General features: G+C 33.9%; 6 protein-coding genes and 1 non-coding gene across 16 annotated transcripts; 3 read left to right on the forward strand and 4 right to left on the reverse strand.

The window, feature by feature from the left end:
- The first annotated feature begins 226 nt into the window (after positions 1–226).
- Positions 227–2,351, forward strand: BNAANNG09000D. The gene has a single exon (XM_048736284.1). The coding sequence runs from the start codon at positions 1,570–1,572 to the stop codon at positions 1,837–1,839; it is 270 nt and encodes an 89-aa protein (XP_048592241.1). The 5' UTR covers positions 227–1,569; the 3' UTR covers positions 1,840–2,351.
- A 213-nt stretch (positions 2,352–2,564) lies between these two features.
- LOC106421578 (WEB family protein At1g75720-like) lies at positions 2,565–3,498 on the reverse strand. 2 transcript variants are annotated; one of them, XM_013862407.3, is made up of 2 exons: positions 3,276–3,498; positions 2,565–3,203 (listed from the first exon to the last, which is right to left on the reverse strand). In XM_013862407.3, the coding sequence occupies exons 1-2, from the start codon at positions 3,399–3,401 to the stop codon at positions 2,742–2,744; spliced, it is 588 nt and encodes a 195-aa protein (XP_013717861.1). In that variant the 5' UTR covers positions 3,402–3,498; the 3' UTR covers positions 2,565–2,741. The 2 variants fall into 2 exon arrangements, with proteins under 2 accessions (XP_013717861.1, XP_048592240.1); XM_048736283.1 differs by having other exon boundaries at positions 2,565–3,209; positions 3,276–3,464.
- A 550-nt stretch (positions 3,499–4,048) lies between these two features.
- Positions 4,049–7,530, reverse strand: LOC106421689. Of its 8 annotated transcripts, none has more exons than XM_048736280.1 (11): positions 7,320–7,530; positions 6,649–6,813; positions 6,387–6,529; positions 6,238–6,289; positions 6,082–6,131; positions 5,696–5,970; positions 5,527–5,612; positions 5,367–5,427; positions 4,951–5,293; positions 4,750–4,869; positions 4,049–4,672 (listed from the first exon to the last, which is right to left on the reverse strand). In XM_048736280.1, the coding sequence occupies exons 2-11, from the start codon at positions 6,701–6,703 to the stop codon at positions 4,268–4,270; spliced, it is 1,590 nt and encodes a 529-aa protein (XP_048592237.1). In that variant the 5' UTR covers positions 6,704–6,813; positions 7,320–7,530; the 3' UTR covers positions 4,049–4,267. The 8 variants fall into 8 exon arrangements, with proteins under 8 accessions (XP_048592237.1, XP_013717985.2, XP_048592236.1 ...); XM_013862531.3 differs by having other exon boundaries at positions 5,527–5,627; XM_048736279.1 differs by having other exon boundaries at positions 5,527–5,627; positions 6,387–6,526; positions 7,320–7,529.
- A 936-nt stretch (positions 7,531–8,466) lies between these two features.
- Positions 8,467–8,538, forward strand: TRNAT-CGU. Its single transcript has one exon. It is a non-coding gene; the product is annotated as a tRNA-Thr (tRNA).
- Positions 8,539–8,987: 449 nt separating this feature from the next.
- Positions 8,988–9,873, reverse strand: LOC106421692 (gibberellin-regulated protein 1). The gene is made up of 3 exons (XM_013862537.3): positions 9,633–9,873; positions 9,517–9,556; positions 8,988–9,418 (listed from the first exon to the last, which is right to left on the reverse strand). Exons 1-3 carry the CDS (start codon positions 9,705–9,707, stop codon positions 9,237–9,239), a joined length of 297 nt encoding a protein of 98 aa, XP_013717991.2. The 5' UTR covers positions 9,708–9,873; the 3' UTR covers positions 8,988–9,236.
- On the reverse strand, positions 9,632–14,858 carry LOC106421526 (ER lumen protein-retaining receptor erd-2.2). 2 transcript variants are annotated; one of them, XR_007314741.1, is made up of 6 exons: positions 14,477–14,806; positions 14,197–14,396; positions 13,973–14,113; positions 13,702–13,907; positions 13,509–13,615; positions 9,632–12,974 (listed from the first exon to the last, which is right to left on the reverse strand). XR_007314741.1 is itself a non-coding variant. In XM_013862359.3 (5 exons), exons 1-5 carry the CDS (start codon positions 14,697–14,699, stop codon positions 13,567–13,569), a joined length of 819 nt encoding a protein of 272 aa, XP_013717813.1. In that variant the 5' UTR covers positions 14,700–14,858; the 3' UTR covers positions 13,327–13,566. The 2 variants fall into 2 exon arrangements, 1 of the variants encoding a protein (XP_013717813.1); XM_013862359.3 differs by lacking the exon at positions 9,632–12,974 and having other exon boundaries at positions 13,327–13,615; positions 14,477–14,858.
- A 1,365-nt stretch (positions 14,859–16,223) lies between these two features.
- Positions 16,224–21,537, forward strand: LOC106421557 (glutamate receptor 2.6-like). Its single transcript, XM_048736286.1, has 4 exons — positions 16,224–16,771; positions 18,124–19,451; positions 19,740–20,055; positions 20,136–21,537. The coding sequence occupies exons 1-4, from the start codon at positions 16,459–16,461 to the stop codon at positions 20,555–20,557; spliced, it is 2,379 nt and encodes a 792-aa protein (XP_048592243.1). The 5' UTR covers positions 16,224–16,458; the 3' UTR covers positions 20,558–21,537.
- Positions 21,538–23,337: the final 1,800 nt, after the last annotated feature.

Raw genomic sequence — 23,337 nt, forward strand, 5'->3', positions numbered from 1 at the left:
TCGCTAGTTGAGACTCGATTGTGCATCGCAAATCTAGAGATACAAGCGTCGGTTATGTTACTATCTACTTTAAAGAGATAATCCAAACATGTTTGATATGGTAAACACATTAGGTACATAACAAGATTTTGTTTTGTAGAATCTTCTTTCAGCTGAATATGTGCATTTTAAAGTAATTGGTTCTATTTTTGTTTCAGTACTTTTTTCTATTAGAATGCTTGCTTCTGTTATTTTATATAAATAGCCAAATATGGCTTGCGTGAGAGGTAGATTGGGATTTAGACTGAGACGGGGATACAGGTATAAGCAACAAACGTCAAATTGGCCTTAGCTTCCTGTAATATGCTTTTCAGCTAAGTAAAATATAATCTAATCTATTAAACATGAGGAAACATAAAAGGGCTTTTCAGAAATGGTTAGTTGTTACACTTACCCTGTTAATTACCTTAGAAAAACTTTGGGCTGAAAGGTACACCAATTGAATTATAAACCAACTGATCTAGACCCAATAGTCTTTTACTCTTCTTCCTTAAAAAAAACATTCCCTATATGCAGCACTAAATCCACTCATCAACGTAAACATCTTATAAAATTCTTTGATATAATTAAATTTATGTGAAATTAATAAACTAGTGAGTTATTTAAGAGTTATCGAGGTGGTTTAGTTTTATCTTTAAGGAAGAGCTAAAGTACAAGACATAATCATAACCGTCATAAAACCTTAAAATTATAATAAGGATCCTAATTCATATATGTTCTCTCCATGTCTCCTCCTCTCTAATTTATTTCCTCATTATCTGCCTTTTAAATGTACTTTTGTTTTTGTTTAGATCAAACTCTTGTTTTGTTCTACAAATAATGTTTTGAAGCTAACGTTAGCTTACTGGTCCCAAAATATGTTGTGCCCTAAAACTAGGTCAAAGTTTAAATGCAGGACCACAAAATTCTGTCTGAGTGTAATCACTAATTACAGCTTTAATTATGCATTAATTATAGCGCAAAATTAACCTATGATTAATCATACGTAAATTGATTCGTGTTTTTCTTTATATAGATCAAATGAATGAAAATAGAGAAAGAGAAGTGACATTATAGTTTGCAGATTTTTTTTGTTGAACAAGACTGTTAACGTTATATTTTGGTGGTAACTATGGCATCAGTTCAACCACATGTCATTTTATTTGACTTTTTAAAGTCACTGAAGGTTTATAGCTAGCAACTAGTAATGCTCATGAAACCTCCAGTCTTTTAAATACACATCGAGACAATTAAATTGGATTAAGAGCTTTGATAGTTAAGATGGACCCTACATATGTTCAAAGGATAAACACATCTCAAGAAATTCTTTGGTGGTTTAATCATTGAAACACTCTCTTCTTCCATGTTTTCCTCCTTGATGAATCATTACAAATTTACTTGGGACTTATTTTATAAGAAAAATGAATACCTGTCTTCATTAAACTATCAACAAAATCAACGTACGAACTATACCTTTCACCATTCATATAGACAAACCTACAAGATCCTTCTTACAACTTACAAGATCGGTTTTTATAAAGGATCATCATCATGAAGCTCTTCCACAAGTTTCGAAAGATTCTCATGAGGCTCATCGACATCACTCTTCCTTGCTCCTCCCGCCGACAAAGGAAATCAGGCGAGGGAGAGAGGTTTGAGCCGCCGAAGATATCTTGCAGTAGTTCGTACTATTCTTCTCACGTACACTACAATGAAGCTATCGCAGATTGCATAGAGTTCTTTAATAAGTCTTCCGCTATGTCTTGTGATGCGGATCATGGAGGTCGTCATGTAGAGGATCGTGACTGTTTTTACGTTTAATCACATCTCAAAAGCTCACATGTTTCTCCTTTTTTTGTTGCTATAACATTTGATTCGAGGCTTTGCTTTTATTTTGTTTTATTTGAGTTGTTGTGATTTTGAAACACTTATATTATATATGGCCATTTATAAATTATCCACATTTTTAGGACTATAGTTTTTTAAAACTTTCTAGCATTTTCATAGTTTTCAACCTATCATACTTTGAAAAGAAATGGATGTAACTATGTGAACATTTTTTAGGAGTCTAGTTTTCTTAGATTTTTCTAGCATTTCCATCTAGGTTGAAATACTCATATATAGGAGATTGTAGCTAAGTTTCTCGAGTTTTCAAAATTGTGAATTCAATCATAATTAGGGTGTGATCATACCAACACTAATGCATTATTTCAGAAAAACTCTGCAATTAAAATGCAAGAGTAATATTAGAATCAGTGATTTCCCAGAAAATCTTCGTGTTGCACCATTTCTTAAACCAACGAAGAAGAATTGCTAATTGTTTTAGTATACCTAATATAAATCTAAATAGTCACAAGTTTGATCTTGTTAGGAGAACTTGTTTTCCAAATGCGAGTTATTTTAATACGGTATAAGCTTCCTCCTAGAAACATGTAAACCTTATATTCATTTTTTTTTTAAAATCAATCATGATTAACATGTGGACATTTAAATGGTAAGGTTACACAATTCTTTACATATTTTGGAGATTAGTTTGGACTTGAAAGAAAAAAAGAATCTGTTAGAATTGCCTATAATTTACATGCGGTGAGTATTTATGTTTTTTATTTCTTTAAAACAGGATATTCAATAACCATTTACGAAGGTCATACATATGACATTATTATCATTTTATAACAAAACACACGAGAAAAGAGAAGAAAATTTTATAAAACCAAGCTGTTTCATTGCAAAACCTTTTTCTTTGAGAAAATTCCTCCCATGAACAAAGGGATCAAACTTTTCTTCTTCGCCGTCTTCTTCTCCTTCTTTCTCATCGAAGGGTGTCTCTCAAGAAACATATCCACCACCGTACCATTATTATCATCCGTCGTAGGGTTCAAAAATTTCACATATCTCTTCTCACTCATCGTTCTCAACCTTGGACTAGTACTAATGAGTCCATCATCAGGAACCAACACTTCGAACTTGGTTTTGAAAACAGTATCATCGACTTTAGTTACTGGTTCCTCAGGAACTACTCTTAGCTTCTGAAGCTCTTGTTTTGTCCTTTCAAGCTCTTCCTTGAGAGAAGACAAAGAGTCTCTCATTTGCATGCTTTCTTCTTTTGCTCTTTTGAGATTGTGTTTTGTCTCTTCAAGTTCTGTCTCAATCTTTGCTGGATCCTCAAGTTTCTCGCCCTCCATCTGTTTCTTCATCAATGGTATTGCCATAATCTCGAAATCAAATAGATATATAGATAATAGAATGGGACTTACCACTTTGAGATGATTGGAATACACTTGGCTGGCTAAGACTCTCTCGCCAAACAAAGCTACAGCTTCTTTGACGGTTTTAAACGGTGCCGTTGTGTCGATCTCTGCTCTCTTCATAGACTCCATCATGTGTCTGCTTCTTAGCTCTGTGACGAAGTAGAGAGATACATAAGCTTTGCTTATAGCATGATGGCTTAAGAATTGAGTGACAAGACGACGCAAAGCATATTAGTTTCTTCATCTCCACTTCTTCAGAATGTTCTTCTTTTAAAACAATATTTATGGAATATAACTTATATATAAGATTGTTCATTAAAAAACAAAGAATTTGTACTAGTGTATTTTTCATATCATAGTTTCAAATTGAAATTGAAATATGAGTTTACGTGCGTGAGTTGTAGATTGAAAAGAAATTGAAAAAAATACCTAAGATAACATTAAAACACTTTTTTGGTTTTAAAATAGCACACAGAGTTTTTTAAAAAATATATAAATTTAATTAAAAATAATTCTCTATTTTATATTTAGAGTTGGAATTAGTGATAATGGTTTGCAGTTTATTATTTAAGAAGTGGAATTAGGACAAGAATTTACGGTTTGGAGTAATTTAGTTATTTTATATTTTGATAAAGAGATTGGTATTTTGAAAATTTCTCTATTTTCCATAATTTTTTTTGTATTAAGTTATTAAGTAAGGAACTAGTCCAATCAAAATGATTTTATTATACAGAGGCTTTGTTGGAGTTTATTAGCTTGATGCACAAGAAAACCCAAAAGATCCTTTAAAAATCTACTTGGAACTTTATCCTTTTCAGAACACGTTGATCATTTACATAAAGAGACATTAAAGAGTTTTCTCAAACAAGTAGGGTTCAGTCATCTCTCTCTGACAATCCTACTTCATCCTATTTTCACCACCTGATGAAAAAACACCATCTCAAATTCCGGCAAAGACAGAAACAGAACTCTGTTTTTAACTATAAATCAGAACATCTTCACGACTGCTCGTTGCAGAGTAAATGCAGTGGTGTTCTTGTGTCTTCGTAGATAAGTGGGAAATGATGTTCTTGTCTGTTCATCACCGTGCCTGAAGGATTATTGTTATGGCGATGGCTCATTGACATTGCTGCTGCAGAAGCAGCCATGAGACAGTATTGCTGTTGAGATATATTGTTGCTGTACCTTGGGGAGGAAGCAACGTGTAGAGGTTGAATACTAGTCATGTTTAAGGAGAGGCTTGATTTACTGTGTTGGTTTGATAATGGCGGCATAGAGTTTCTACTTGTTGGTTGTCTGAACTGATTAGCCCACAGCCTTTTCTGAAGCTGTAGCTGCTGCTGCTGGTTTGCGTTGTAAGCGGTTTGGAATCGACTAGCTAGATAAGGAGACATTTGCTGCATCTACAAGATGAAAGTCACATGCATCATTACTTACATGCAAAAGATAACTGATCAGAAGAGAGAGTAAGTTGTGTCACCTGATGGCTAGAAGGCGCAGGTGAGAGTTGGCTATTGTAAGCTCCAGAGATTGGATACTGTGGAAACGAGTTTGGGAATGGGAAATGAGGTTGTGATGAGAGAGACAGGAAGTCGTAGTCCTGTTTCATGAAAAGAGATTAGAATCAGATTTAAAAAAAGAACTAACCAAAGACGAGAACAGTTAATATGTATATGTTTACATGTTTCTGTGTAGTGTGTGGTGCATAAAGCTCGAGATCAAGCTGAGTCATGTTTTCTTGAACGGGTTTTGGATTACGTGTCTTGCCTAAATCGAGCAGAAGTGGATTTTGATACCTCTTGGATGACGTTTTTAAAGATCTTTCTTCGGTTTGGTTAAGAAGTGCCACGGGACTACTATAACTGGTCTGTAACGCTTTGATTAGACGACAAATGTAAATGTGGGAGGCGCATCTCTTCAACTTTCTCGGACGGACTCTTAACGGGTCACTCAAGGGTGAAGCATTCTTGGTAGGAGAAACAGCTTGACCCATCATCCAATGTGGAAGCTTTGTAGAAGATGGCCTGGTTTGAATAAAGAATAATCAGCTGAATTTTTTTTTAAAAATTAACCGATGATTAAAGGGTTAAGAGTTACTCTGAAAGAACGTGGGAGCTGGATTGAGTGGTTGAAGATAGCCCAGGCCACAGCGCAAGACCTTTTTTAACGCAAATAAGTTAGTGTTAGGACAACAGTTTGTTTTTAACTCAAATCACTTATATATCTGATACAAAGTTTGTAAAAGAGTTTTTGTTACCGTTGCTCTTATAGTCGATATCACTTGTTGCAACCCTTGTTTCGAAGGCTCTTGTGCTTAACGCTGCATCACTCACATTCACTGAGCTGTTTTGCTTCAGTCTATTAAGAAAGTAATTACATAAACTAAATCAAAAGAAAAGTTATTAAAGGGGAAGTCAGGTACAAACCCTGTTAAGCTGCCTTGGTTAGGATCTTGCTGCTGTAACGGCTCCTCATCAATCTGCTTAGGTTTGGCTGAAGAGAGAAATGAAGCCGCAGGTTCAAGTGATGCAGTTTCCACAACCAAGATTGAGTCAACTTTGCTGGTTTCTTTGCCATCAGATAAGAAAGGATCACTATCAATGGAGTTAGTGTCAGTAAACATATCAGCTAAACCGTATAGCGTCTCCGCAACTTCTTTCTCATCTTTTGAAATGGACTCAGGAACATTAGCTTTTGCATCCTAACAAATACAATAACAAAAAAAAAATCATTTACTGAAATACTGTTTATTTTACTAAACTATATTGCTCTACAAAAAAGGAGCATTTAGTCACATCAATCAAAAAACAACCATTTCTTGATTTTTCTTCTTAACATATTCAAGATTCCTCTTCTTCATGGCTGCCATACAAAGTTCACCAAAAGAGAGATAATAGTGAATTTTTTTTTTACTAAAAATATAGATTTGGTAGAGTAAAAGTATGTCATTGGGACACAAACAAGGAACCTGAACGAAGCTTCCTTGGTACAGAGGCATGATGATCCACACCATTAGTGTCCTGAAGAAGAGAGAAAAAAAATAAGAAAGAAAGATTAAATATGAAGGGAATTGTTGTAGTGAAGTAGATTGAGTTTACGTATAGATGAAGAAGTTACCTTTCTGGGAAGGTTAGACTTCTTCATCTTCTTCTTAGAAGAGACGTCAGTTTCTAAATCGGAAGAAGGACACTTGTAACGCATCATCTTCTCAGCATCAGATAAACCCAGTTTCTTAAACATTCCTTTCTTTGACTTTCCTACTTCCATGAGAATATATAAAAGAAAAAAACAGAGCTAATGAGGACAACAAGTTTAAATGCAAAGAGACAAAAACAAGAGATAATTTTGGGATTTTTAAAATTAAAGATATGGAAATTACGAGATATTTTATTGGAAAATCGATTGGTTACTCCTCCACGTCTCACATCTTCCATTTTACGATTCACCCTGTCTCCTTTCTTCACCACTAAAAAAAAAAGAGGTGTGAAGAAGAAACACTCAAGAGGAGGTTGTAAAGAGAGAAAGAAAAATCTCAGTTCCACATCTGTGCAAAACAAAACAAAGTATCAGACACTTTAGTTACTTACACAAGAATAAAAGAAAAAGAGAGAAAAGTAAAAAAGATGTTAAAACTTAAAAGAGAGAAAAGTTATAAAGATCGTTTCTCGTGTCTCTCGAAGAATCTGCTTCTTCTTTAGAAAAGAAAGACAAGAAACTAAAAAGACATTATTTTTTGTTGTTATGTAACAAAAAGAGATATATAATCAGTTACAAAGAAAAAAAGAGATATTAAAGGGAGGCTTTGTAACATTCAACCCGTGATATACCTCGCTCACATCATAATTTTTTTGAAAAGAAGCAGGAAATTTTCAATTTTCATATAGTGAGAAAAACACAGAAGATAAAAAAAAGGTGTAAGAATGGTACTATTTATCTGTCTCGCCAGGTTAAACACAGTACAAAGTTTATCGTAAAGACACAGAAGCTATAGCTATTCTAAGCTTAGATTCATCGGTATACTATAAACAAATGTAAGAGTCAAACGAAAACCTTGTGGTCTCTCTTCGAAAGCAGCAGGGAAATAAAACCAAGCTCTCTCCTGTTTTGAACTACAATATTTTTCTCAAAGTTTGCACATTCTGAAAAGAAAAGACGGATAATCCGAAGCTGTCTCCTTGCTCTCGATCGATTTTTATAAATGTCACACACACGAAATGACTAAACGCTTAATTCTATCTATATATCCTTCACCCTCTCAATCGAATGGTGTGTAGTGAAGAAGATACTATAACCGTCCGATTGTTTTAAGTGTTCCGCCACGTAATTACTGAGCAGATCATGTGTCAGACAAAGTCAGCATTTAAGAGCTGAAAATGTACTGTTCCTGCATGGGTTTCCTATGAGATATGATTTGGATCCGTACTCTAAATGAATCCCACTGGATTTTTTTTCTCCTTTTCCCAATCAATATTTTAAAATAATTTAGTCTTAAATTCTTTTCATTTTCTTACATTTCTTTTATTTTTTATTTAATTGAAAAAGAGTTTTGTAATATATTATTTCCCTCTTTCATTTATTTGATGTTTTTGATGTTTAAAAAAATATTTTTGATGTAAAATAATTGATGTTACTTTTGATAAAAAAAAAATTCAAATACCATTTGATATTTGTAATCAATTATATAATATTTTGTTTTTATTGGTTGAATTAATTAAGATTAATTGATGTTTAAATCGACGGCTATTATTAGTTCTCAGATGTTTCATCATTTCATTCACATTGAAATCGACAGGTCAGTTGGTTTCTACTTTCTGCCAGCTCTCTACTGTGTCTACCAAAGAAACTGATTCTTCTCCATTTTGATTCTGATTCGGAGTTCACTTGGTTTGATAATATATAGACAATTGAGAAATGAAAATTCCACTACATATTTGGGGTGAAACATGCTTTGGAAAAAAGGCCCATTGCGACTATTTGAGTTAACGCCCATAAAATGTGAAGTCATGCAAATAACGATTTAGGAGAACACCCATAATCATAACTTAAATTTAGGCCCACTCATGTGACAATGTAAGGTGATAAGGTCCAATATACTTGCGTTTTCATCAGCTTGATAGTTAATTTTCTTCTGAAGAAAAGCTTATTAATTACTACACACCAAATAAATAGAACCATAATAAAATCAATAATCAAAAACGCCTCCGTAGCATAGTGGTATTGCGTTCGCTTCGTAAGCGAAAGGCCGCGAGTTCGATCCTCGCCGGGGGCTGTATTCCCTCTAAAATTTATTTTTTGTTTGTCTACCCGCGGCGTTACTACAGAAGGACCCTTTCACAATGGATTATTCATAAAAATACGTTTATTTCTCTTTGCTAGATTAGTATTACATTTGTCCAACTTATCACTCATGCTAGTTTTACAACAACTTTACTATCCATCAATGCCCATAACGCTAGTCATATTTTTTTTGTTTTTCTAGAGGAACCTATATGCTTTTCAGCTACTATTCTCTACTGTATGGATTCTGTGGACCAAATCTATGAATAGGGTCTACCACCGTTACCAAATAATCATGATGCTAACAAAAATCGTTTACAAAAAAATCAATATAAATTTGAGAAACACCTTTGTAACATGACAATCAATCACTCCAATTGTTCTTATGTTGTTTCTTGAAGTCAAAATCATTGAGAAAAAATCATATTATATAATCAATAATTTATAAAGCAACATAACTTTATTTAGAAAATGAAATAATACAAGGGGATTATTTCACGCAACGAATGAAAAACCAAAAAACTTGCAACAAATAGACCAATTAATAATACAGCACCACACACAAATACGCCGTACGGATCTCATGACTTATTCGACCCACATACATATATATGCAAACAAATACTAACACACAAAATGACATAGTATTGAAATTCAACATCCGAAGCAATTTGAGAGTTTTAAGTTTACTTAAGGGCACTTGCGGCGACCACCGTGGGTGGTGAGGGTAGCATAGCACTGGCACTTGTCGTAGTTTCCGTACGTACCAGGTGGCACACAGTTGCATCTTGCGCAACAAGTCCCGCACGCTCTGTGGCAAAGGTTAGGTCTACTTGAGAGCCTGCACCTTGCTACACAAGCACTTCCACAATCTACAAATTCAAACGTTTTAAATTTTTACTAATTCAACGTTAGGTTTAATGTATTACTATGTACGTAGATTCTTGTGCGTATAAGGTAATATATTTACCAATTTTTTTGCGGTAACCCCTCTTTTTGTTTGAGTTTTCCTGAATGAAAATTATAAAATGTAAACAAAATAAATAAATAAACAAGTATTAAGTATTTGTGATGAGAAATACGTACCACATCGGCCTGGACGAGTTGGAGAACAAGAAGAGATATGAGAAGAGAAGCAATAAGGGCTTTTGAAATCGCCATATTTCTCGAAGGAGATGATTATTATACGAGAGAACTCAGTGGAGATAATATGTGTGTTTTGAGTTTTGTTGTGTATAAATGAAAACTTGGAGGCTTCTATTTATAGCCCTCATTTCGATGGATATCCGACCCCATATTATGGTCTGGACTATTCTTTTGTTTTAATTATTTCATTAGGGAAAATAAAATATTGGCTTTCCGAGTTTCAGAATTCGAATATGATATGATAGGAAGTAGCCAAGTAGCACTTTGCAACAGTTACTGATGATCATGAGCAAAATTAAACAAATTAAAGGCATTTTTTAAATTTAATTGTGAAGGTCATGAATTTGTAATTTTGTACCAATTATTTTATTTCAAAAACTGTATATTTTTACTATAAATAGTTAATTGAGAGATGAGAAATAGTTTAACATATTGATGTTTAGGTGTGTATATATAAGATACTTTTTTCCTTTTCGAAATGGGTCGGTTGGTGCGTATAAAAGTTATGCGTACGCGTAGAAGAGAATATTATGGTGGGTATTATTTGTGGTCTCTTGTTTATAATTTCATCAGATTATTCGGTATACCTTTCTCCACCATATTTAATTTACAGTTTATTTGAAAAAAAAATTGGTTTCTGAATCTTGCTTTAGTTATTACTAGAGTATAAGTTTATAGACTTCTATCAGTTACGTACAGCTAAACTGCTAAACAGTAAACTCTATTATTGGATTCGTTTGGGTTTGGCGCGTTTTGGTTCTACCAGAAATATTGGTTTCAGTAATATATGATAAATACAATAATTTGGGATTTGAAGAAATATAATAATTTGATGTTTGATATTTATAGTGAGCTTGTTTCATGAAATTTTAACGTATAAACGGGCCACTCGTTTCGGTTTTGAAATATCTCTGCTCTTTCTATATAACATGCATGTGATCTCGTGAAAAAAACCTATGGGCAATTCTATTATTATTGTTTAATTTTTAATGACTAAAATGTTGGGTCCGAAAATTTGTATATCTTTCTAGATTAAGATTTAAACTATGTTTTCTAAAAAAAAAGATTTAAACTATGTTAAATTAACTTTTATAGAAAAAACAGATTTTTCCCCAACGAAAACTGAATTTCCGATCCTTCAACCCTTACTAAATCTAAAATTTTTAATATCTTCGATGATAGGCAATTCTATTAAATAACTTATTAAACATGTATGTTTAAAATCAAAATTGTGTTTGGTAGGTTATAGCAAACAAATTGAAAGATTAACACAATCATTTTAAAAGTGTTTTGGTTTTGGATAGGTGATGTCAAGTGTCAGATTTTAACGTTTTCTTTTGTGTTGATGAGTTGATCACCCTTCTCCGAAATAGATAAAATTATTTGAGAAAATTAAGAAAAAAGGAAGAAAATAAAATTTGAGGACATGGTGAAATTGTGAGTAATTCGTGACGAAAAGGGACTTCAGAAGAGTTGATGTGGCTGAGACAAGAAGGATGAGGAGATGTTGACGTGAGAGGTCCTTTTGAGAATACTTCATTTCACAGCTTGCACTCTTCTTCTGTGTTATTGAGTCTTATGACCCACTCTTCTTCTCCATAATTCATTTTGTTTTAAATCGGTTTCTGGATCAATCTTTACGATTTGTTTTAACACTAGTATTTGTATTTTTATGGTCCACTCTTCGCTGTTCTTCTGGTATTATTGATATAGTTTGTATAAAAGTTATTCGTATACACTGTTTTAGTTTTTTGACGTTTTATGTTTGGATATTGGATATGCTTTATTGGCGAACCAAAATAAACACGTTTCTGCTGCAAGAAACTCAAAAGATAAAGTAAAGCCATTAATTAGGCAACTAATTTTATCAAGAAACGGTGTGTTTAACCTGACGATGCCTTCAAGCAGTCGATGGTAGGTAAGCTTTTTGTGAACCAAAAGTTTTTTATCAGCTTGCTTGCAACGGTTGGCTTGACCTGAGAGTTTCGAAATTACAGGAGGACGGACACTGGAAAGGAAGAGAAAGTGAGATGTCACGGATTGTCTGTCTTCTGTGTTTGGCCTTTTCACCAACCTTATCGACTCGACCACCATCCCGCACGCACACTACAGAAAGTCTATAGTATACCATAATCTTTTAATTTAATATTAATAATTGAGGAAACATAGATTTCTATGCATGGGAATGTCACTTCAACTATCATGTCGTCTGACACATAATATCACACGTTCGGTAGTCGTCATTTCACTAAACTCTATGTTAAGTCAAATCAAAACTTGCACCCAACTTAGAGTACTGTCCTAACTCGTAACTATTAGACGTTTTTTGGTTTTATCGATAATAATATAAGAGACGATGAAATGTGAACGTAGTTTCCTAAATTGTAGATCTTGATCGCCATTAACTTAGAGCTAGGTTAAAGCCTGCTATCGAAAAATTTGCTATGCTTTACGGAGTGTTTTCAAGATATCTTCCTCGTGAATTACGACACTTTTTATTCTAAACAAAGGAAAAAAACGCAATTAAGAGAAAAAGTGATCAGGAGTAGTGAGTTCTTTAGCCAGCTGTGAAGTGTTGTTGTTCACTTAACAGCTGTTGTGTAGCTAATCGCCAACCTGGTTATCTCTTTTACTTTCTTTTGTTCCCATCCCAATCTATTTATAATAGATTCTATGGACCTATATGTGGTTTGTGTTTATATTTTCAATTGGCTTTCTTTTCTTTAAAAAGAAGTTGAGGAGATATGAAGCTAAAAATCAGTTTTAACCTCGTCCTTGTATTTGTCATTATTCTCAATTTGTGTGAATAGTAATACTTAAACATATACATGTAAATTGATAGGTAATTGATATTTCGGTTATATGCAGAACCGAATAGATATTGATCAAACATGTGTTTGGAGCCGCAAATATGTAAAAGTTCCCAATTTTCTAATGATACTAATTCAGTTAAGAGGACGTAGTATATGTAAAAGTTTATAAATATTTTCATAGTTTGTTAATTACTGGGTCAGAAATGAATTGTATGCTTTGAAACCCTAAACATTCAGGGCCGATTCTATTTATATGAGGTCAAATGTTACATTTGTTTATAAGAGCACCTCGACTTCAAAATATTACTTTACATAGAATACATGTTCACTCCACAAATAATATATTGCGAAAAGAATCTCCCACTTTCGGATAAAATCTTAAATATGTACCTGAGTTATCCGAACATATTCGGTATAATACATCAAGGAATTGGTGGAATATTAGGTGATATGATTACAGAGTTTCCAGCTGTAGCCGCCGCCAAAAGAGTCGAAATCGAATTAAAAATAAGTTTGGATTAGCTCAAACTTGAGCATAAAAAGTTAAAAACAAGTGAAACAAACAAACAATAGCTGCATGCATCAATCATCATCACTCTTTAAAGTTAGATAGTAACTAATTCGTACAACATAAATAATACTAATAAGTCTTGATTATCTATTTACGGTCATTTGCACTAACAGATGCATATCCAAATAACCAGTTCGTATTTACTTAACTCTAGATTTAGTTTGTTTAATAAGTTGTTCAAATAAAACCTAAATGATGGTATGATAGTATTGAATAACGAATGCAATGATCATTTTTAAGCATTTGAAAATACGTTTTATCTCAAATATATTACCATCTAATTTTTCATATAGTAGTAAAATATTAAAAGCTGAGAGGCTAATATAAAAACAAAAATTGTTCAAAATCCTTAACCTTTTTCTTTACTAAGCAAAAAAACATAAAAACAACCAAGGATGGCCTGCAAAAACGTAGAGGCAAACACTCCAATACCATAATAAAAAGCTTGATGCCAAACTGTATCTTCTTTCTCTCTTCTCTTCAACACAATTTACACAACACCTGATGGGAGACGAAGAACCAGCTGGCCACCCATTAAACTTGCCAAACACCAAAAGCAATCATTATTAAAAAACAGAGATTACTAGATATAATCAAACAATTACATCAAATAAACAGCATTTACCTCTTGACATAGTAGTAGCAGAAGTCAGCGAGAATAAAAGTTTGTATGACTTCAGAGAGCAGGACCATTATAGGCCAAAGCCCATATCCTAAAGCAGTCAGTAACCTCCCACGAGTGTCCAAAACCTGAAGGACCCAGTGCGCACAACTCAAGAACCTGGCTATCCCCAATGCAAATACGTAATGTGCTGTAAACGGCTCCACGATCTGGTACAAAGACATGCGTTACTACCTTAAAACCATACTTATTCCAAAAGCTTTTTACAAAGTACCTTAGTGTTTTGCATGACTCTAAGCTGAGGAAGAACTGAAACAGATTCAAGGTAAACGCAGAAGGCCCATGAGACTTTGTTGATTATATGGTGATGTGTTGATGGGTGAAACAGGACTGACAGAACAGCACACGGTATAACCTTCAACAATATTATAAAAAAATAAAAAGAGATCAACTAAACCGAAAATTCAAGAAAGAAACAGAGAAAACAAAGGAACTTACAACGTAGTAAATAGGAAAATTGTCTTTGTCTTCCATGTAAGTGGCTTTGAGCTTGAAACGGATCATGTAGATAACCCAAAGGGTAGTCACCAACGTAGCCGAATCAAGCAACGTGTGAATATCAAACTCCATCACAAAGCTACAGTACAGTCTCACAGCCAGAAACAGAGCCGTTAACTCTTGTGTCTTGAGAGACAATCCTGTCGGAAACACACACAAAACAAAAGATTGTTATCAACCCTAATTTCAAATCCAAAAAAGTTCGAGAATTTTGATTTACCAGCGCAAGTCTTCTCCTTGGTGAGTTTGTAGATGAGAACGGAGATTCCAAGGGCGTGGACAGCCTCGGCGGCGACGAAGAAGTTGTCGTGGTCGTGAACAATCATTCTTAAGAGAACGAGAGCAGCCATGGCGGAAACAACACCGAGAAAGGCTTTGACTTTCGGTGGTTGCCGGCGAACCCATGTCGTCACGGCGTGGATTGGCTTCTTCGCCGCCTTCATCTCCGATTACACTCCACCGGGAATCGAAACAGTAATAAAAGTCGAGACTTTTGGGTAACTTTGTACGAACCAAATCTTAACTCACTTTAAGACGATTTTATTACAAAACAAAAAAGAAGTCGAAAAGCTTTGACACTTTAAGACGGTGACACGTGTTGAAAGTTAGATTCGCGGTGAGCCAACGACTCCGCCTTGTCTCCTTGTAGTAGACTATAGAGAAACTAATGGGTGGGTATTGTTTTGGGCCTGGATATTATATTTGAGTAAACTTACAATAAATTACAAATCCTTACAGCCCAACTAGGCATTGGACTGGCCCACTAGACTAAAGCCCAACAATCCTACTAGTCTCTATAACTATTTATTAGCCTGCGACTGTGACATGCAACTCTAATTATAAAAGCTTCTCTGTGACAAAAAAAAAAACAGCTTGTTGTTCGTTACTTTATTGTACGTGACTAATCACAAATAGTTAATTCAAGTAGCTGAAAAATTCAACGATTGAAATTTTTAATTTCTACGACTAGTCATATGATGATACAACAAGTAAACCAACAACATTCGGTTGCAAGTTGTAGTTTTTTGTTTGTTGCTAACTGGTTGATATCATTTAAAATGAAAAGAGTTGATATAACCCAGGGGATATAACTATGATCCTATACTTTGATTCCCTGCCAAAAAAAGGCTAAATAAAAACAGGGAGTCAAAATAGAACAGCTAGAATGAAACTAGGTGAGAGGAATCACTGAATCCATTTGATGAAGAGGTTCCTGAAGTACGTCCTGTTTGATCTTGCGTGGATGATAATTAACTCGATACTACCAGTTGTAGACTTGTAGTTGCATGTCGTAACTACTAGTAAACGAACAAAGCCCATGGCCATGTTCACTACGATTTTGTGGGAACATGAAAGCTCTTGTGGCGATTTCATTTTCCTATGAAGTGAATGTCAGTGTCAGCGTATTTTGTGTGTGTCATGCTGATTTTGAGAGTGGACAGTTATGGCGGAGATAGCTAGCGTATCAGCAACTTCGTTTGCAATGCATTGCTACTCAGCCTCGGCTCGGCACGTGAACGTCATACTCTTGATCAGTGAACAATTGGCTCTTCACTCATTAAGCCAAGTCAATCGAAACTTAAAATATTGCAGATGGCGTAGCCGCGTAGTCGTCTGACCTTTTATTAGGTCTTCTTTAGGTATTATCTAATAAATTATTGTTCGGCCAAAAAAAAAACTAACTAATGATTATCCCTTCTATATTTGTATCACCTTAAAAATGATATTGTATGGTTGTAGAAGACCATGTCTTTGCCTCAAATGGCTAACGCGTTATATATCCAAAACAAGCCTTCACATCATCTTTGTACTAATTATTATCTATAAGGGCATCATTATTGCAAGTCCTTGTGCTTAGGTCCTTAATACATATATATGTATATGTATATATTATATATGCGTATATAATTGTGGGTTAAGGACTTTACGGAAACCCAAACCGAAAGTCTCTTAATTAAGAAACTTTCGGCTTGGGTTTCCGTAAAGTCCTTAACCCACAATTATATACGCATATATAATATATACATATATATATATATATATTAAGGACCTAAGCACAAGGACTTGCAATAATGATGCCCTAAGGTATGTACTAAATCAATGGTCTACTTGCAAATTCCAACAGTTATTTAATTTACAAGTTGAATAATCATTTATTAAATAGTCTACTTGCAAATCCCTTGCTCTCGACTTATTTATTCCATGCGTCTCTCCGTTTGTAGCTACGAGATCAATATAGCTATGTCTTTTTCCGATTACATCGTGTCTCGTTCTCTTCCAATATGGTTTTTTATTTACCTCATATTCTTAGTATTACTCGGAAAATCTCAAAAGGAAGTTCTGCAAGTTAAAGTGGGAGTCGTTCTTGACACTAATTTGACATTAGCAGATTTGAGCTTGCGAGCTATCAACATGTCCCTGTCGGAATTTTATAATACTCATAATCGCTTCAAAACAAGGATTGTCCTCGACATCCGAAACTCCAAAGGAACTGTTGTTGGTGCTGCAGCTTCAGGTAAATATTGTGTTGTGAAACTACACCTATCACGATCACGTATGAAATATATAGTAAATATATTATCCATTAGAAGTTATTTAAGTTTATTGTGCATACTATATACTATTTTCATTCTATTATATATAATTTTATATTACCAAAATATTTATCAAAAGCTAGAGGCAGGTCACGGCAGGTTGCGGTCAATGCCGCAGCCCTCCCTAATGTGTTGAAAGTTTTACATTTAACACATGAACAATCGCAACTATATATGAAAAAGACTTATGATCACTGATAGATCTCATTATCCTGGTCTTATATATGAAGACTGTGTTGTCTAAATTGGCAAATGAGTCATATGAATTCGAATGCGGAATCAGTATTATATATATATATTATTTTTTTTGCTTAAAATAATCAGTAATATTTTGAGACACAAAAAAAATCTATAATATTTTCGTAAAATACAAGGGTGTAAACGTAAAACTTTAAACTATTATAGAAGAAAAAAAAAGTCTTTGAAAGACCATAATTAATTACTAACGCATGTATGATTCATCTATATGCAATTTTTTTTACTCAAATCAATGAACACACCCCCCCCCCCCCCCCCAAAAAAAAAGTGTGAACCGGAAACATAACAAATATCGGTTTAAAAAAAAAACATAACAGAGATAATGTTTTGACATAAAAAAAAAGAAATTTAGCGCAATTTTAACATCTTAGTATTGTTTTTTTTTTCTTAACTGACACCAACCAAAATATGAAAAAAGTAAAACACACTACTTTTGTAAACAGAGATTGAAACTCTGGAATTTATAATATATAGTTCTGTATTCGTTAATATATGTATCCGGTTTTATTATTTTGCAAAATTGGCATATCTACGGATATTAAAATCTGCATCATAAAAATAAGATAAAATACTAAAAAGTATAATACTTATGAAAAATGGATAATAATTTTGAAAACAATACATACAACTTGGCAAAAAAAAACATGAAAAACAGCTAATAGCATAATGGAAATGATGAAAAAAAAAAACAAATATGATGATAAAATATACTAGGTGATCCGCACGAATGTACAGACATAAATATAATTTATATTTATATATTCTACATTTTGTATTGCTAATACTGTATTAGATAAATATAATGATTATCAATTAAATTTTATATGTAGTTTTATACTATTATAAATGACGTAATATAATAATATATGTGTTTTAAGTGCTATGGATATCGGTAGTTAAACTCCTTTAAATCAAGATTTTCAGATTTCTAATTTTAAATCAAGATATTCAGACTTTAAACCTCAATGCACTGTTTAATAAAGGCTTTAATGCAATGTTAACCTTAAATTTGCAGCTTTATACTTGATAAATAAGAGGAAAGTGGTGGCCATTATTGGACCAGGGAGTTCAATGCAAGCTCCATTTTTAATCAACCTCGGAAACCAATCTCAAGTTCCAATCGTTTCATTCTCCGCAACAAGTCCTCTTCTTGATTCCCTCCGAAGTCCATATTTCATCAGGGCCACATATGACGATTCAGCTCAAGTTCACGCCATTAGCGCCATCATAGAATCATTTAGATGGAGAGAAGTTGTGCCTATTTATGTAGACAATGAGTTTGGAGAAGGCATTCTTCCTTACCTAGTCGATGCTTTTCAAGAAATTAACGTTCGTATCCGATACCGAAGCGCTATATCGTTTTATTCATCTGATGATCAAATCAGGAAAGAGCTTTACAGACTAATGACCATGCCCACTAGGGTTTTTATCGTGCACATGTTGCCTGATCTCGGGAAGAGGATTTTCTCGATAGCGCGGGAGATTGGTATGATAAATAAGGGTTATGCATGGATTGTTACAAATGGGATAATTGACCAGATGAGTTTACCGGGAGGACCAAGCTTGGAGGATATGCATGGTGTCGTGGGTGTCAAGACATATTTCTCTAGATCAAAAGAGCTAGCCAATCTTGAAGCTCGTTGGCGGAAAAGATTTGGAGGAGAAGAGCTAAGCCATTTTGGATATTGGGCTTATGATGCTGCCACAGCGCTTGCAATGTCGGTTGAGCAAATAAGTAACGTAAACATGAGTTTCAATACGACCACAAACACTTCGAGAGGTGACAATGGGACTGATCTTGATGATCTCAACGTAGCTCTATCTGGTCCTAAGCTACTTCAAGTGTTATCAACGGTCAGTTTTAAAGGCGTCGCCGGGAGATTTCTGCTAAAAAACAGAAAGCTAGAGCCAACGACGTTCAAGATAATCAACATAGAGGACAGTGGGGAACGAACAGTTGGATTCTGGAAGTCAAAAGTTGGACTAGTGAAGAGGTTAGGAGTGGATCAAATAGGCACTAACATCTCACACGGTTCGCGTCGACTTAGACCAATAATATGGCCAGGGGACACTACTCTCGTGCCTAAAGGTTGGGAGATTCCAACAAATGGAAAGAAGCTGCGGATAGCAGTTCCAAAAAAGGATGGTTTCACCAATTTTGTTGAGGTAACAAAGGATGCAAACACTAATGCTCTAACCATTACCGGGTTTTGCATAGATGTTTTCGACGCGGTAATGAGACAACTGCCATATGCTGTCCCTTACGAGTACGTCCCCTTTGAAACTCCGGATGGAAGAGCAGATGGAAATTACGACAACATGGTTTATAAAGTGTTTCTTGGGGTAAGTTACATTGATCCCTAGACCATTCATGAACCTTTTTTTTTAACTTCTATAAAATGGCTTTTTGAAGGCTATAACTGATAACTAGTAAAATGAATAGATAGGATTTTAAATTAGTTATTAATGGACTATAATGAATTCCAGAAATTTTTTTACAACTAGTAAACATTGTGTGTAACGTAAATGAATTAAGTATTCATGAAGATTTTATTCCATAAAAATGCAGTTGCACCCGAATTCCCATTTTAATATTGAGGAGCTAAACTCTTTTTTTTTTTATGTTAACAGGAGTTTGATGGAGCTGTAGGAGATACCACAATCTTGGCTAATCGGTCTAACTATGTTGATTTCGCATTGCCATTCTCAGAAACGGGTGTTGTATTTGTGGTTCCTGTCAAGGATGAGAGAGAGAAAGGAAAATGGGTCTTCTTAAAGCCTTTAACAAAGAAGCTCTGGTGTATGACTGCTGCCTTGTTTATCTACATTGGACTCATGGTTTGGACTTTTGAGTACATAGCAGATCAAAATTTCAGGACACAGAGGATCACTGAACAAATATCGAATGTGTTCTACTTCTCATTTTCAACCCTATTTTTCGCACACAGTAAGTTTATTTTGTCACACAACTTCAGTTCTTATTACACAAATCTATAATGACCACATTTGCATTATATTTATTTTTAGGGAAGCCATCAACGAGCATTTACACAAGGGCTTTAATTGTGATTTGGTGCTTTGTGGTGCTAATATTGACTCAGAGCTACACAGCCACACTCACATCGATGCTCACGGTTCAAGAGCTTCGACCAACCGTGAGACACATGGATGAACTGAGGAAAAGCGGAGCGAAAATTGGATATCAAGAGGGTTCGTTTACATTGGAAAAGCTAAAGCAACTGGGTTTCAAAGAATCAAGGTTAAAGACTTATAGCTCTCCTGAAGAAATGCATGAGTTTTTTCTCAAAACGAGCAGCAACGATGGTATTGATGCTGCGTTCGATGAAGTCCCTTACGTAAACCTTTTCATGACAAAATATTGCAAAGAGTATACCATTATCGAGCCTAGATATAAGGCCGATGGCTTTGGATTTGTAAGTAAGCATTAGTTTAGTTTGTTCTTAGTAATTAGGGTTTTGGAAATGTTATTAACTATTCATGTTTTTTTTTGGGGAAAGGCTTTTCCGTTGGGATCTCCGTTGGTGCCAGATATTTCAAGAGAGATCTTGAACTTAACAGAGGGAGAGAACATGAGAGCTATTGAGAACAAGTGGTTCCCTGGAGAAAAATATTGTCTGGACCGGAACACAACTGATACTCCAATCCAGCTCGATCACCACAGCTTTCAAGCTCTATTTATGATCGTCTTTGGTACCTCTTTGGTTCTACTCTTTATCATGCTTTCTTGTAGAAGATACTTAGAGGGACGAGGAAACATGAACGGAGATCCACCCAATCCGCCAGGCGATGGGCCTGATGACCATCTTCGTCTACTCTTGCTCATGTTGGCTTCTAGAATATACCAACAGAGGCGAGGCAACATAATCGGAGCTCGACCCAATCCTCCAGGCAATGGGCCTGACAGCCAAGACAACGCACGAGCTAATCAAAACCGTGATGTTACTGAAGGTGGACAGGGAGCCAATGAAACTGGTGGAGCTGCTGAACCAGCTGATAATGATCATTGTATTGTGGAAGTTAATGAAGGAGTTAATGTTGGAGATGGACATCATGAAGCAAATCGTATTGGGAAAGTCAATTTGGAATTACAAAGGCAACAGTCACAAGCATGCTTAGTTCGCCGTCGCTCCAACAAACTTTTCTCAGAGAAAAATATGCCCTTAGGAATGGCTCCTCCGCCTGCGAGGATGCATTTGGCATAGTTCAAGAGGTCTTCAATCAAGGTTTCGGTTTGACTTCAGTTTGAGTTTTTCGGTTTTATAAAAATTGTATTGATCCTGTAAGATTGGTTGAAGTTTTTCAATAAATGTATTATCAACTTGAATCTTGATAAGTACCTACTCTTTAAAAAAAAAAAAACTGAATTGTATTATTAAACCTTCTAGACAAAGAATTCTAAAATAAACTTGATAAGTACCTACTCTATAATAGACTGAAATTGTAAGAGCATCTATTCTATTAAAAGAGAAGTCATGATTTAGTTCATGTGTGATTTTTTTAATTTGGACCACCCCTTAGGAAGTTATTAAAATTAACTTTTGTATAAATATTTAAATTATTTGAGTTATTCTAAGACAAACTAATCAAATAGATATTCCTATATTTACTCTAAAATTATATCTTAATAAAATCTTTTCATATCTTTTTATTTACAATATAAATAAATAAATATATTTATTTATTTAATTTTTATTAAAATAAAATTTTTAAATAATTAAATAATTTCGTGTTTATTTAACATAAATGTATACTAATTTTTCACTTAAACAAAACTCTTAAATATTTAGTTAATGTCGTGTTTATTTTAAAATTAAATTTATATTTCATTTTAACTAAAACAAACTTTAAAATTATCTACCTAATTTTCTAATTATAACTAAACACATGTACAATTTTGTATTAATCTGCGATATTAATTTAATATAATATTTTTCAATAAATCTTTGATCTTTACCAGTAAAAAAAATTCAATTTGGAATTTTGTATCAACTGATTTAAAATATGAAAATTTAAAACAAATAAATTTAATTATTGTATGTGAACTATAAAATTATTGTGGTTTAAAATGTTATATTAAATAATTAATAATATGATAAATATTACAATTAATCATGTAAAACAAATAATTATGTGTGTAAAAATAAAATAATCACCCGCACGGTTGTGCGGGTCGAAATCTAGTGTTTAATTAAAAGAGCTAAAAACTAATTCTTAAAAGTTAAGAGACGGGTTCTTATATTCCGGTAATAACTCCATCCTAAGAACCTCCATTAAACATGATAATTATTTCTACAAGATATGCATACACTATCTTGCTTTCGTAGTAAGCATTGCATTAAAACTAATCGGAGTTTTGATAATGTTTTGCTCGGAAGAAAAAGACAGAATTTTGAGGATAATTTCTGGAGACAGAAAAGAGAAAAATCTTACGAATTAAAGTGGAGAAACATGTATATATGGATGGATGTATATGCATGATTGCCAATGATTCACGTTAGGAAATTAGGAATGAGAAAGTCAAGTATTCCAATTTTATTCGAAAATTTAGATTTGTTAGTATCTTTAAACCTAAGGACTATTATAGAATAGTATTTTAACATAAGCTAATGTGCAAGTAAATATTATATTATATTTTTTTTTGTGATCTATAATTTTGATGTTTATTGTAGAACTTATTCAATATCAATATGATAATATATTGTAATTTGTAAAATACAATCTATTTTATTATGATTATCATAAATAATCTAAGATATTATTTGGTTTTAGAATCTAGTTTATGACTATTTTGATATGAATTACACATATATGAGTATGTTTTTGTGTGTTTAGAGTTTCTGGTTGCATGTAACCTGTTTTAGAACTAGTTTAGGACTATAACGCTTGTAATCTAGTTTAGTGGTTGGTTTTCCTCTTGTGGAGGTCCTCAGAGGGCATTGTTTCTGTGTTTTAGGGTTTCTGTTTTTTAGTGTAACTGGTTTTGTGGGTCTTTACTTCTGATTCAGCTCTAAAACCAGATCCACTAAGGGTTTTTTTTTTTTTGTCAACTTTTGGTTTTATTAAAATCATGCCCAGTGGGCCATACAAGAAGTTCAAGGATTTTAGATTATACAATCAGCCCAAAGTGAGCCCAAGATTAAAAGATAAAGATGAACATAAACCTAACACGTGTATACTACGTGTTTGCTTCTTGGACGCCACCGCTTCC

The sequence above is a fragment of the Brassica napus genome, chromosome A7 (assembly GCF_020379485.1).
Source record: "Brassica napus cultivar Da-Ae chromosome A7, Da-Ae, whole genome shotgun sequence".
NCBI classification, from domain to species: domain Eukaryota; kingdom Viridiplantae; phylum Streptophyta; class Magnoliopsida; order Brassicales; family Brassicaceae; genus Brassica; species Brassica napus.